Here is a 13,962-nt window from a genome sequence, read left to right as displayed (position 1 = left end):
TCAATATACCCTCTCCCCAATCGCAATCGCCTAAGCTCTTAATATTCCTTCCCTTGAATCATCGCCACTCTCGTTATTTGGCCAGTATTTAGGCTTGACACCTACGTCGCGCTGGAAAGGCACAATTGGAAGGTATATTCGTGTTGTCGCCCACCTGTGAGCACATTCGCGCAAGTATTCCTTGTCTGTCTGCCATCTTCACAATAATCCTCATCTAAGTCACGTTCTTCTAACACACCGTTGGGTCAACAGGCCATATATATCTTCAAATAACCGATTACGCATACAGGCGCCAAGGGAAAACCTATTCATAGGTGCCTACACTCTCTTTTATCTACGTCGAAATACATCACCCCGCTACCAAGGAAAGAAAATACCAAATACTTGGCTAAACTCATGGACACCGAGTTTGCATCCGCCCTCTTAGATACCGCTGTCGAAGAAACCGAGTACCTCCCCATGTCGACAGTCATCTTCACGGCGCTGTGCCTGATTCCAGGCCTGTTCATCGCCGTGAGCTCGTTCTGGGAGGGCGCGGAGACGTCGGCACACGAGTACGTGTTACGCGGCATACGCTTCTTCGCCTATGGCTTCGGATACATGGTGGTCGGCCTCGTGTCCTTCCCGCTGCTGATCCTACACTATGTCGACAAGTACTAGGGGTGCTGGTGGCTGGTGCTGGGATCGCGGCAGAAGGCGGCGGGGGGGTTAGATTTGGAGGAGGGGAAGGAGAAGGGACAGGTTGTGAGTGCCAAGGGTGCCCACCATGACACTAATGACACTCTTTCTCGTCCGCAACATGCCAGTCACAAGCCAGGCAGTTCTGATGGCCATGAGACAGTCGACGTGAGAAAGACTGGGGCCAAAAAGGCTGAGCACAAGAAGGTAGAAGGCAAGCAGAAGGGCAACATGGCTGCTGGCAATGGAAAGGCTGCGACGAAGAAGGAGGCAACGAAGGCCATGCGACATTGACTTTATAACTAATAGATGAGCTGGTGTTCTATGGTCTGGTTCTTTTCTTTTCTTTTTCTCTCATGTCTACGTAAGTGTTGTGATGTGTCTACGAGATTTACGCTAGTCATACATACACTACTAGATACGTAGATATTGAGAGCAGTAAGCTGATCCTATCGCCATGATACATTTTCTTGTGATTTGTTTCGATTTTCATGAGATTTTGATTCGAAACATGTGATATGGCGTTGTGATCGTTTCGCTGCCGCCGGTTCCTCCAGTAGTTATGTGTTCAGTCCCTGGGTAGACCCTTGATAGTTCAAGCTACGAAGTACATTCGGGGCACGCCTTATATCTGTGGTCGTTGTCCAGCGTCTGAAGCTAAAAGGATAAGGAGGTCAAACGAGTTATTACGTAATAGGGGCTTTGTATTGTCCCTATACTGCAGTTCACACTTTCCATTGAAATACCCTCTTCTAAGCTAGTAGTTTCTGAATTAATGATCGGTGTCCGTCAAGACATCAGCAAAATGCTACCTATATGAGCGTGATATGTGACAATCCGGCCCAATTTCTAAGATCCAATTCATCCCACCAGGCCTTCAACTCAGGTGATAGGCTCTCGGAGTTTTGCTCGTCGGGTACCTCCGTTTATTCGTTTAACTATCTAGATAGGTACATAGTCTTGTATAAACTTATCAGACGTCATATTTAAATATAATGGCTTTTCTTACATGCAATGCCCCTATAATCTATCTAATTCAAACCCATAAAGGGGTAATTACATAAGCATCTCAACCCAGCATAAGGTGATTAGTCATGTGACCCACTATCCGACAACATCCACATACGGCATTAATTGAACTTAACGGGTTCATCATCATTATTAATTGAATGAATAACACGTAAGATACCTATACCAACCAACTATTCAGCCTTCTTTTTCACAGCACTATACTTCTCCTAAATACCTCATAGGAGAAATAAAAAGAAACCATCAAATAAATACAGATTGAACCGGATCCCACCCAACTGACCCTGAGAAAGGAAATGAGTCATGGACGCCAGCTGCCAATGCGGCGCCGTCGCCTTCAAGACGCCGCTTGAGAAGCCTCTCGCCCTGTACATCTGCCACTGTGCCGAATGTCGTCGCCAGACTAGTTCTGCCTTCGGCGCCTCCGCTATCTTTCCCAGATTCCCCCTGCCACGGGCTGAGCTGCTGTCGTGCTATAGGTAAGTAGCACTTATTGCACTTCTAACTTCCATCATACCCCCCCAGGGCCCCTCTCTACTTTTCGTTACAACGAGAGCCATAAGATGACTAACTCGGACTAGCCGACCGACACCTTCGGGCCACACTTTGAACTGGTAAGTCCTACCAATTTAAATAAGTAGTAGTATATATAATATGCCCCAAAGACCGTTTTATCGTGACACTGCATTCACTGGTTCTAATACCACCTGCCTGTCTGCCTAGCTACTTCTGTCGCAATTGCGGGACGAGGTTACTCCACACGACGCAGGTATGTAGTATTCCTTGACCTCACATCGCATACCTAGCCGGTAACTATCTACATGGATAAGCAATACCTAATTAACGAAAACCCAGGGCAAGAATGTCGTCTCCGTCAAAGGCGGAGTAAGTTATCACATCCTAAACTCATAATCCCCCGTTTCATCTCACCATACACACACACACAGCCAACCCCTATTTCTCACACACCCCCTACTACCCTACCCATCCCTTCCCAACCTTACCCTTCCCAGCCAAGCAAACTAACCACCAACCCAACCCCACCTTACAGTGCATCGAAGGACTCGACTGGACGAAGGCCATCCACATCTGGACCAAGTCCGCCATGGTGCCCATCCCCGAGGGGTCCGAGACGTACTCGGAGGAGCCGAGCGACTCGGACTACTGCGCCTCCCAGGAGTCGCTCGACCAGCCGGGGAGCCTCGTTAACAGTGGTGGTTTGTTGGAGGGGGAGGAGGAGGAGGAGGGGGTGAATGCTGGTGTGGGTGTGGGTGTTGAGAGGGTCAAGGGGGCTTGTGAGTTGAGTGGGCGGATGAGATTTTGAGGGGGGTGGTTGGTATACCTAACCATGTTAGGTAGTGAGGCAAGTTCCGTTTGATGGGAGCGATAAAGGATAAGCGATATGGGATATATGACTGAGTTTGAATACCTAGGTATAGGTATAGGTATAGGTATAGGTATATGAGCAACATTGGGTTTTAGGTTCTACTTTGCATCTAATTTGATTTATTATTCCATGGTGCAGTCCCATAATCTAGAAGTTAAATAGGTAGGTAAGTACGTGCTTGCTTATTTTTCTCTCTTGACGAGATCGATCACGACGTGTCTATCAATCATCTTTAGTTACCTACCACTTAACCCCATGTGAGGGCACGCGACCACGATGCTAGCTTCGATCGAGATAGGTACCGCTGGCACGGCTCCCACTTCACAGCCCATTATTGTTACGTTCCGGTGTGTCCGGCTTTACCATCTAGGACGCGGGTGCAGGTTCTCAACGCCCGTGACGAGACGCAGGAGTAGTATGTGGTAGGCGACGAAGGAAGAAAGGAAGGAAGAAAAAAACAAGTTCCGTTCCACCTGCGATGTTCGATGAGCGCGACGGCTTCTTCGTGCTTGGACGCGATTGTGGAACTAGAGAAGCTGGTAGGTACGCGATGTCACGTGAAGAGGATGGTGGTGAGGTACTAGGTAGTACTAGGTAGGTATATGTAGGTACATAGTACCTTGGTCCTTGGTATCTAGGTAGTTTGTAAGGATACAGGGGTTGGAGGGTAGGAGAAAAGGGGGTAGGGACAGTCTCAAGTCCCTCCAATGGCAGCGACATGAAGCAAGCTTCCAGCAACTCCCCACGGCTTACTCTTTACTCTTTACTCTTTACTACTCTGGAATCGTTGAAATATGCATCTGCCCAAGTTAGTGCAATGCTATCATTTAGTGAAGAAGCAATGGAACAATGAACAAATAAAGCATTGGTTATGCATTCCATTTCATTTTCATTTCATTTACTTATTATCAGGCACAGCTCCCACAACTCCCTCTCATTCATTCACCTTCGTTAACTCCCACCTACCCAAGCGCCGCATCACGCCAAGGTAGCCTTAACAATAGTACAATAATACATTAAAACGAATCAGTAGCGTGGCAACTAACCGTTCTCATCTCATCTTATCCCCAAACTTCGCAAGTCCCCGAAACAGAAACCAACACTCATCCGATCTCATTTCATCTCACCTCATCCACAATCATGACAAAAGTTGGAAAGTAAAAGAAAAGAACACTCCTGGATATGTATGAAACTGACAAAGTACCTAATATACTGGTAGGTAGGTACTTGGGTACTAACATGTAAGCCTGTAACGTCGAAAGCCAACAACCCGTCCCCACCATATCAAATCATATCATGAGGAAAATGAGGATATGTTGATGAAAACCCACAAACTCCTAGTAAGCAAGCATCCACCCAAATCGATAAACTCCCACCCTTCGTCAATCACTAGCCGTAGAATGTTTTCGGTAGTCCATCAGCTCATCGCCAACCCGAACCCTTATCCTTCCTGGATCCGGTGACCCCAGCGCCTCCAATAGTAATGCGACGACTGCGGCCACCGTGCCCTCCAGCTTCCATCATCTCCCTTCGTTCGCTCGGGCTCAGCAGGCCAGGTGCTCGCACGCTATTGCTGAGGTTCATGCGCCTGGCTTGACCGGGAGTGAATGCCTTGGTGTCTCTAACTCCCATGTCTGGAGGTGAACAGCTGATGGGTGGGCTCCTACGCCTCTCACCACTGCTACGTCGGAGACGCGATATGCCGTTAGTGGTTGATGCCAACGGGCCAGAATAACTGTGGTTGGGCTTGTGGGTGCTACCAAGGGAGCCAATAGAAGACACGCGCCTACCGTTTGCAGCCGGTCCCGGTACCATTCCTACTAACGATGAGAGTCGCTTGGGCCTTTTGCTTGCGTGAAGAGCGGAACGAAGCTTAGATGTGTCAATCAAGGATGTCTCGGAGTCGGAAGAGGGGGCGTGGTTTTCATCTGACGAGAAGGAAGTGAAGCGAGGCTGCGGTATGGATGAAGGACTTAGCGACGAAATACGCCTTCTAGGCGAGCCGATGTTACCGGCCCTAGATACATCTAGATTCCGTAGCGGGCTAGGTTTCTCCTCATTTTCGGACGAAGTGAGGTTTATGGATATGGTCGGGGCAGTAGGTGATCCGCCGATTTCCGAGGGACGAGATTTTGACAGGAATCCGGCCTGGAACCTGTTAGGCTTCGAAACGGGGATACTTGACGTCTCAGGGAGGGTAATGGAAGGACTTGACTCGTCCGCAGAGCTATCCTTGTGTAGAGAGAATGGGATAGGAGCTGTGGGAATCGCCTTCGCCGGTGAGATACGCTGGGGCGATGAATCGAACCGCTGGGGAGTCTTTTCGAAGTCTGCTAGGGTCCCTGATTCACCGTCATCATCACGCCATCGCACTGCACGTCTTGAAGGAGACTTTTTCTTTGGTGTAAACGAAACACCCTTACGTGTATTAAGGACTTTACGGCGTCTCGGAGAGCCCTTCATGGGAGAACCGAACGTCGGTTGGGGCAGAGAGCCCGCAACAGCCCCAAATACAGGGTTAGGGATAGGTTTCAAAGCATCCTTACCCAAACTGGCGGTCTTTTTCCGCTTCGGCGTGCCACGCTTCGTAGGTGGGAAGGCCTCGACTGGCATTTTAGCCCCATCAGGCTTGACGACTTGCGAGGTGGCTGAGTAACCGACTTCTAATAGACGGCCGATGATGCTTTTGGCGTGGGCGACTGCTTCTTCTTCACTCATGTTGATCGTTTCTGAGAGTGACGTGAGGATCTCAAATTGGGCAGTCAAGAGAACTTGCATAATTCCCGCGTCACCTGCCTTATCTTGTTCAAGTACTTCGCGGTCAGCTTCTCGGGCGAACTTGGCTTTCCACAGCTCAGCTTCTCTTGTTAGACTCTCGATTTCACCATTATCCACATGTCTGTCTCCAGGGAGTTGGCTGATACTATGTTGGAGAGCTCCGTCAATAGCGCGCTCCCAATGCATCTTATTCAGCCTCTGGTGGATGTGTTGTCGGCTGTCCTCGAGTTCTAACTGGATACCCACTGCTGTCTTGCGCATTGCTACCAAGTTCGGGGGCATCACGTCCTCGTCCTCCTTCCCGTCGCAGACTGCGTCGAATGCGGCGATCCAGGATGATAAAAGGCTGATGCGGCGCTCGATTCCGCGCTGCTTCTTCATCATGTTAACCTTCTCTTGCCTCTCGCCTTCCGAGTTTTCGTATGCCGTCTTAATTCTTTGCACCCCCTCCTTGACCGAGTAATTCTTCTTTTCCAGCTGCTTTTGGAATTTGGCGAATGATATTCGCTCTGCTTCCTTCTGCTGTGCCTTGAGCTCGTTGATTAACGCCATCTGCTCGTCAATCTTGACTAGGAAATCCTTGACGTGTCGGTTGACATTGAACACGTTTCTCGTCACCTTAGTCTGGATGTTTTTGGCTCGGTTGGCGTATCGAAGCGTGTTTTGAGTCTCGTCGAAGTGTGCACTCGAGGGACTGACACAAACAATCATGACGGTCTTACAGTTACCACCCAAGGAGAATTTGAGAAGTCGGGTGAGTTTGCTGTTTCTATAGGGTACGTGGTTCTTCTTTCGTGGATCGCAGAGGGCGTTAATACAGCTGCCTAATGCAAGCAACGACTTGTTGATATTGGCACCCTCCATGAGTCGTTCACCTCGGTTCTTGGTGGCGCTGGCTCGTTCACTGCCTGCCAAGTCAATGATGCTCAGAGTAGCCATGGTGTGAGGCTCGTTTACGGATGCGTTGCGGTCCTTTTGGGCTACATTAATCTGAAGAACGGCGTGTGAGCGAGACGAAGTAGCATTCGCTTCAGTTGGCGACACCGTTCGGTATTCATTCCCCTTAACGATCATGTCCATAACTTCTTGAACATCCTTGGGGTGGTGGCTTGTGAGACCTGATACAGTGACAGCCTGATTGCTATCTTCGCGGAGCATCAATCCCTGCTTGCTGCCTCCGGGAACTAGCAAATCTCGAATGGTTTCATTGTAGATCTCCAAGTACGATAATGTTATTTCAGTGTGCTTCTCGTCACTGCGGTCGCTAATCTTCTCGAAGAGCTCCTGCATGGTCAAGAATATAATACCAGGCATCTGGGTTGTGCCCGTGATGGTATGCGTCTTGCCGCATCCTGTAGCTCCGTATGCAAACACAGTCGCATTGTAGCCGTCGAGGACACTGTCTAGCAAGGTCTTGGTTGTTGCTTCGTATACTTCTGTTTGTGATGTGTTGTCGTCGAATATTCGGTCGAATGCGAAGACTTGATCCTTGACCTTTTTGCCGTTGGGTACCACCGATCTCGAGAACCTTTGAACTGGACTGTCCTCAGGAGGGTCGAATACTCTGTAGGATGAAAATGTCAGTTGGCTCTTGTTACGCTAGATGAATGATTTGATGAATTGTATGGGCACGTACAAACACCTGTCGTCGACCACTTTAATAACGGAGCGAATGCCACTTTGCTTAAGTTTCGGTGTGGGGGCAGCTGCCAATGAGCCATCTCCTAGGAATATCGTTCCATCGTCATTCCTGTGCCTATATAAACTGTGTTAGTTTTCCTCGTCCTCTTCTCTACCTTCGTCCTTGGAGTCAACATACAGTTGTGCGGCTTCTCTGATGGTAAATGGTCGCACTCGGACTATGAAGTGTCAGCATCACCTAGTACACCGTCTGATGCAGCGTAGTGGATAAGTTTTACGAATGGCATACCTGCGACCGTGATAGATGACGCCCCAGGATCCGTTACAGCCATCTTTAGGATAAATTTATATGTCTTGCTTTCTCTCGTCACGTTCTCCTACAACAAATCCAGGCAAGAATTTAATTCAGAGGCGTCGACATAAACAAGAAAAAACTCGACGAACCCAGCACTAATCGTTGTGTGGGTACGTCGAGAGAGGAATTTGTACGGTGTGGTGGAATTAAATATCAAAACAGCAAACAACTTTTAGTAGGCTGGGCTATAAAAAGTTGGTGCTATGTAAATGATTGATGATGTTGGTATTTGGGGTTTTAACGAGCGTGTTTGTCGCACTTTAGGTGGGTGGGTTATTTGGAGGGATGAGATCAGAATCAATTGTGTCAATTTCACAAGGTTCGTAGTTGTGGAAAGTAAATGTAGGTAAACGTAACTAGGTAGTTAGTTATGGCCTGCCGTCATAAAAGAAGCTTGCCCCGTCGTGGGAAGGTACGTGCATATTTACGTCCTAAACTGGTGTTGATTATGGGTCCTGCAGTCGTCACAGCAACCGGTACCTGGCTTTATTTTGCGCACTTGTCTGGATTTAGGTTATTTAGTGGGGCCATCATAGCTGTCATTCGCCACATGTTGTCCAGCTGAGTTTTAAGCCTTTAGGCACCCCGGGGTCTCTGTTTCAGTATCGTAAATTGAGTTGGTACGGAAATACGTACTAATTATTATTATTCCGGCATTGAACCGTTTGATTCTTCTCATCTTCCTATCAAATCATTGCATCTTATGCACATTATTATATGTACACACAACGTATTTTAACTTAAACCTTCGACAAGATGCACTAGAACGAAGCGATGTCACGAAGCGGAGTTCCCGAGAAGTCGGTGAGCCAGCTCATGATGCAAATATCGAATATCCCAGGATATAGTTTCCTAATCCATGTTCCCCTTTACGCGTGTCCAGATCGGTATTGTCGTTTTCTTTGCAAAACACCACGAATTTGATAAAATTAGTATGTAACCTCATCGTAGCGAGGCCAATATACAAATCCAAAATTATATTATCACAGCATCCCCATATTTATGAGCAGTCATAGCAGATCCTCGTACCCCCAACTACCCCAGGCCCATCTGCAAAGCTTGTCTGTGAATAGACACCCAACGCATCCCTCCCCACCAAGAAGTTCTCGGGAGGGCCAAGGTAGCTAGGCCTGACACCCCCAAGATCCACGACAACCTTTTGCACGATGACACTCGGTACCAGCCCCCACACCCGAAGGGTGTATGCTCCTTCCCGCGGGATACTCCACGTTGTCGTGGTGTTGTGTTCCGGCGCAAGTCCCCAGATGGAGTCGGCTACGGCACCATCCCATCCGGGAGGCAGGCCGGCTCCGATGCTCTCACCCACCGGACGGATGACCTGAGGCTCGGCTTGCCCTGCGCCGGCGGGGAAGAGAGACACGGCGAATTCGAGAGGAGTGCTGTCGGATAAGTAATTCTGTGTCGGTGAGAGATACAATGTCACGTTGGCTTTTGAGGTGTTGGTGAATAGGTAAAGATCATAGTCCAACGCCGGCGCTGACTCGGGCGTTTGTGGTGGCGTAGTCAGTGGCCAAAGGGTCACGCCGCCAAGTGTGCGTCCGTAATTCTTCAACGTCTGGTAGGTGATCTCCGATTCTGCTGCTGTATCGAGTGGTGTGTAGATTCGCTGGTAGTGTGGTCCTTCGATGGCGACGTGTTTGTCGGACTCTACGAACCCCTCGGTGAAATTGGTCGGGATCGTGCGCAGGTTGATAGGGAGCTGCACGACTGGTTTGCCATACCAACTTGAGAATCCGGTACGTCCACACCCAGTCGAAAAGTTGATGTTGGCTACCGTGTAGTTGACAACTTGCGGTGCACTTGTCCAATCGATCGTCACAAAGACGCGCAGGTCTGTACCGTTTCCAGGCCCCACCGTACCATTATATTGCGACAGTTTCACCCAGGACAGATCTGTTTCTGCCCACCAGTAGCAGTCTACTGTACCCCGTGAAAACACATCAAACCAACGTGAGATTGGACCATAAGGATCTAGTGGTGGTAGCACGAGGGTGCTCCCCGAATTAGGATGGTACCTGTCGTCGCCTGGAATGCTCGCATTTGACCCTTCAACGGCAATCCCAACGCTGCCTGCCACCGAAGACACTCCCGCCTGAACGTAAGCCATGGCTGGAAGTACATTCCGCATTGGCTGTTGCCAATAACCGTTGTATCCGAAATGTGTCTCTGCAAGATCAATTAGATGGTTCCAGGGCATGAAACAAAAAAAAAGGGGGGGGCCTGCTCACGATCTAGCATGTGTTTCCATTTTCCATCTAGCAGATCATCCCATCGTGCTGTCAGATCTCCATCAGCATTAAAGCTTGACAAGACTCTTGATATAAGGTCATTTGCAGAATTCCGATACTGGTTTGCATGTACTGCATTCCTAGCGGCACCGATATGGACTTGATGAAGAATCTGGCCGGCTAGGATAGGGTGAAGAACCATTTCAAAGAACGCAGGCTGGTGCGATTCATCTAGCTGGTCGTAAATTGCCTGGGCATCGTCGACCAAACCTTGCCATTGCCCTAGTATTGCATCGGCTTCGTTATAATCGATAATCGAATACACATGCGGTTCTACCAATTCGAATTTTCTCCTGGCCGCGAACATGCCAAAGCGTGTCATGATCTCAGTTATCGATGTCGCGTATTCGGGCCCGAACTCGCGAGTTGCCCAGGCAAGAGTCCAATCGCTGACGTTGTTCACTCCCCAGAGGTTAATATCGTAGGCCAAGTCGAGAAAGTGGCTGAGCGGAATCTCTAGAGGCTTTATGTCTCCAATATTGACAATCCATATCCGATCAGCGCCGTGTTCATAAGCAAGTTGCATCTGCTCTGCCGTCTTTTCGAGCTGGATCGTGTTAATCCACTTGTAGTTCCTAGTACCACCAACATAGTCAACATGATAGTAAACACCGGCACCACCAGAACGTGTCGACTCATTCCCGATTGGAACTCTGCGGACATTGCCCCAGTTATCGTCCGCCCATAGGAGAGTGATATCCTCGGGGATTGTTAAACCATGTTGAAGGTACGTCATGACTTCTTTGTAGAGACACCATAGCTGAGGGACATCGTGTACATCGACATCTAGCACGTCCTCGATAATGGCACGCTGATTCTCAACGAGGGTCTCTAGCATGCTGACGATGTATTCAACTCCTAAGCCCTCGATGGCAGTGTCCCCACTGCCCCGCATACCCATCGTCCATAGGCTGTTGCGAGCGTACGGCTTCGCGCGTTGTGCCCCGTACACGAAGTACTGGTCGATTGTTTTGTTATTGAGATTGTACGCCCACGGGCCGAGACCCTCGTTTGTATAGAACGTGCCAAATTCGTTCTGCGCACGCATCATCGGCTCTGTATGCGAACTCCCAAGCACAATTTCCCATGCATCAGCAAGCGGCTGACTCGCCGGGTCGTCGACTTCGAACATGGACCCCCAGAGGGCCGGCCATAAATAATTTGCCCGAAGGCGAAGGAGAAGTTCAAACACATTGGAATAAAAGGCCGCGCCATATCCATCTCCATACGGTGTATCCAGGTAATTCCATTGAACCCATCCTGACAGACCCGGTTGCTCATCATTGATGAAGAAGCCACGATACTTAACAGAAGGAGCCCCCTGTACTTTCCCGTCCGATAGAACGTAGATTTCTTTGGACTGCTTTACTGCAACATCTGCCCACCAGTACCATGGGCTAACTCCTATTTGTTCGCTGATGTCATATATGCCGAAGATAGTCCCTCGAGGGTCACTTCCCACAATAATTACAGCTTTTGCACACCCTGGAACGGGCTCTTCAATAATTTTCGTGGCGAACGATTCCCATTTCCCATCGATCTCCGAGATGTCTAACTTTCCAATGCTGACGAGGTCATCGATGACCTTTGAATGCCCCAGTGTACCAGCAATTATGACCGTGTTCTCGGCTGCGGGATCAGTGTACTCAGGCCCATAAAAATACTGCGTACCGTTCACAGAATACTGGTATCTGTCAGCATATAACTTTGCCAATATTTGCCCCGTTCGGCCGCGCAAAAAGAATAACAGCAAGCTTGGACAGATCGAGATCGCTAATCCATCCTAGAACGCTCTGGCTTACATGTGTATAATTCCGTGTAATAGGCGCATATTCGTACACTGCAGGAGCCGCTCCCACTTCCCCATTGCTCAAAGTGAAATTAGCCCCGGTCACACGCCCAAAGTCCTTCGCAAGATCCCCCGCAGCGCGAATAACTCCCCAATATTCATTACTCGAAACGAGGATCTGGGGTTCTGTTATCGATCCACCAGCCAGTTGAAAAGCACCTGGATCGCTGGTGAAGCTGATGATCTGCTTTTGGCCGAGAGCGGCGGTGAGGGGCGCGAACCCGATCACTAGAGATATTGGTCGCATGGTCGACGGCTTGAGTCACGATGCCAATACTATGACATGAGTTCTACGTTGAAAAATAGGTAACACCGGATCGATTAGACCATGGAAACCCCCAAGTATGGATATATCGCATGAGGAGACATGTTCAAAATTGCAATGATACATTGGGACTTCAAAAGAGGGACAGCAAGAGCGATATATGAGTACCGGTAGATCGGCTATTATTCATTAAGGGGAATGCTACCTAAGATCAGGTAGCTTGCCAAGCGTCACGATGCCTGAATTGGCGGGGGGTAAACAGGATACTCTGCATCGGGGTTTATGATTCATTTGTTACTATGCTCCCTAACAGGCAGTACATAGGTGTGAATGAGTTAAAGAAGCTTCCAAGAGTCGGTTGCGGATAATTTCGAGGCATCATGTTTGGGGTTTGGGGCACTTGGGGAAATAACAAGGCGCTTACAGTTCCCCGCAATACGCTAAGACAACTGGAGTTAGTGCACTGACAAGCGTGCGGAGAATTTCTTGTAGGTTAGTGGATCAGGGGGGTAAAGGAGGTCTCCGAACAATTTCTATTTACCCGGAATCTTATCCATACACGTATATCGTTGATGACTTCAGGTCTAACGCGCAAAAGAGCTCAAGGTTATTACATAACTGTTCTTGTTAGATCAACAGGCATATTGAACATCATATGCATTGGAAGTTTTTGTGTACGTGGTAATCTATGTCGTATTAATTACCTCCCTACCTTTGTAACTTTCTGTGACAACAGCATAATCCCAAGATGTCTTCTAGACAACATCACCACACATAGACCACAAGTCCACGTGACCCTATCATGTATTGCATGACTCTATTTAGATAGGTTTCTCTTGTATTTATAGTTGCACATGTTCCTGAATTCCTGTGCCGCAGGCGAGGGAGGCTAGGTTGAGTACCTACCTACCTACCTAGGAGTGATTGGAAATAGAAACGTACACGGTGGATATGCACTCAAATCCAGCTTCCTAAGTAACAAGTCAATCAATCAGAGACTCAAGTGCCTAGCAAAGAAATACTCGATGGAATTGGCATAGAGTATCCGCACATCAAAAGACGAGAATATATTGTATTTCTTCCGGCTTTCCTTACTTGGTATTCGATACAGCAATGCGCATAACAGAGACCTCACTAGCCACTACCACCAAGCGGCACTCCAAGATGGGATCCAGATTATATATCAGAAAGATCTGTCTTGAACCAGATAATCCGTGTCCTGTGGAGTGCAGTGCTACTGTTCATATGATTCCCGTCGTAAATGTGAAAAGTTGGAATACTTGGGTCCTTAAATAACGTAGGTACGGGCTACTAGCTGAGGCTCATTCCTTAGCCTGATTCGCCCACCGAACGAGTATCTACCTGGCTTTTATAGCAGCGGGTTTTCCTCCTCAAACTCGTCCGAGCCGCAAACTCATCTGACGACAAGCTTAGCCCTATATCAAGAATAGTCTATCACTATAAATAGACACAGGTACCTACCTATTTCAGAACTTTAACGCTACGTTTACTCTGGAAAGGATTAAGGATTTCTGTCAACAGCAATGTCTTCGTTACCGGTCGAATGGCAAGCATTTCTAACGCAAGATCTATAGATCTATGTAAGCACCCATATGTACTTAGCTCTTCTGCGCCGCTACCGCCCACCCAAGCTCTTCGTCGTATAGATGC

At 48.5% G+C, this 13,962-nt stretch overlaps 4 protein-coding genes across 4 annotated transcripts; 2 read left to right on the top strand and 2 right to left on the bottom strand.

The window, feature by feature from the left end:
* The first annotated feature begins 346 nt into the window (after window positions 1-346).
* GGS25DRAFT_508355 (uncharacterized protein) lies at window positions 347-756 on the top strand. The gene has a single exon (XM_049262469.1). It carries the CDS (start codon window positions 397-399, stop codon window positions 658-660), a length of 264 nt encoding a protein of 87 aa, XP_049113373.1. The 5' UTR covers window positions 347-396; the 3' UTR covers window positions 661-756.
* A 946-nt stretch (window positions 757-1,702) lies between these two features.
* GGS25DRAFT_508351 (Mss4-like protein) lies at window positions 1,703-3,689 on the top strand. The gene is made up of 5 exons (XM_049262468.1): window positions 1,703-2,186; window positions 2,289-2,321; window positions 2,431-2,476; window positions 2,563-2,592; window positions 2,759-3,689. The coding sequence occupies exons 1-5, from the start codon at window positions 2,011-2,013 to the stop codon at window positions 3,029-3,031; spliced, it is 558 nt and encodes a 185-aa protein (XP_049113372.1). The 5' UTR covers window positions 1,703-2,010; the 3' UTR covers window positions 3,032-3,689.
* A 612-nt stretch (window positions 3,690-4,301) lies between these two features.
* Window positions 4,302-8,239, bottom strand: GGS25DRAFT_462138 (kinesin-domain-containing protein). Its single transcript, XM_049258944.1, has 4 exons — window positions 7,803-8,239; window positions 7,692-7,731; window positions 7,509-7,628; window positions 4,302-7,436 (listed from the first exon to the last, which is right to left on the bottom strand). The coding sequence occupies exons 1-4, from the start codon at window positions 7,843-7,845 to the stop codon at window positions 4,517-4,519; spliced, it is 3,123 nt and encodes a 1,040-aa protein (XP_049113371.1). The 5' UTR covers window positions 7,846-8,239; the 3' UTR covers window positions 4,302-4,516.
* A 219-nt stretch (window positions 8,240-8,458) lies between these two features.
* GGS25DRAFT_508344 (glycoside hydrolase family 115 protein) lies at window positions 8,459-12,934 on the bottom strand. Its single transcript, XM_049262467.1, has 3 exons — window positions 11,980-12,934; window positions 10,118-11,861; window positions 8,459-10,055 (listed from the first exon to the last, which is right to left on the bottom strand). Exons 1-3 carry the CDS (start codon window positions 12,271-12,273, stop codon window positions 8,869-8,871), a joined length of 3,225 nt encoding a protein of 1,074 aa, XP_049113370.1. The 5' UTR covers window positions 12,274-12,934; the 3' UTR covers window positions 8,459-8,868.
* Between the last annotated feature and the right edge of the window lie 1,028 nt (window positions 12,935-13,962).

This window comes from Hypoxylon fragiforme, assembly GCF_022984875.1.
Source record: "Hypoxylon fragiforme strain CBS 206.31 chromosome Unknown GGS25scaffold_9, whole genome shotgun sequence".
Lineage (NCBI taxonomy): Eukaryota > Fungi > Ascomycota > Sordariomycetes > Xylariales > Hypoxylaceae > Hypoxylon > Hypoxylon fragiforme.
Note: the sequence above shows the minus strand (reverse complement) of the source record. Positions and strands in the feature narration are given on the sequence as shown.

Bases quoted from the DNA above. Each gene is read 5' to 3' on its own strand.
- GGS25DRAFT_508351 (XM_049262468.1), top strand. From the start codon at position 2,011: ATGGACGCCAGCTGCCAATGCGGCGCCGTCGCCTTCAAGACGCCGCTT. The intron at 2,187-2,288 runs GTAAGTAGCACT...AACTCGGACTAG, and splicing joins GAGCTGCTGTCGTGCTATAG to CCGACCGACACCTTCGGGCC. The intron at 2,477-2,562 runs GTATGTAGTATT...ACGAAAACCCAG, and splicing joins GGTTACTCCACACGACGCAG to GGCAAGAATGTCGTCTCCGT.
- GGS25DRAFT_508355 (XM_049262469.1), top strand. From the start codon at position 397: ATGGACACCGAGTTTGCATCCGCCCTCTTAGATACCGCTGTCGAAGAA.
- GGS25DRAFT_508344 (XM_049262467.1), bottom strand. From the start codon at position 12,273: ATGCGACCAATATCTCTAGTGATCGGGTTCGCGCCCCTCACCGCCGCT. The intron at 11,862-11,979 runs GTAAGCCAGAGC...GACAGATACCAG, and splicing joins TTACACGGAATTATACACAT to TATTCTGTGAACGGTACGCA. The intron at 10,056-10,117 runs GTGAGCAGGCCC...TTGATCTTGCAG, and splicing joins ATGGAAACACATGCTAGATC to AGACACATTTCGGATACAAC.
- GGS25DRAFT_462138 (XM_049258944.1), bottom strand. From the start codon at position 7,845: ATGGCTGTAACGGATCCTGGGGCGTCATCTATCACGGTCGCAG. The intron at 7,629-7,691 runs GTATGTTGACTC...CAGTTTATATAG, and splicing joins ATCAGAGAAGCCGCACAACT to GCACAGGAATGACGATGGAA. The intron at 7,437-7,508 runs GTACGTGCCCAT...TTCATCCTACAG, and splicing joins GTGGTCGACGACAGGTGTTT to AGTATTCGACCCTCCTGAGG.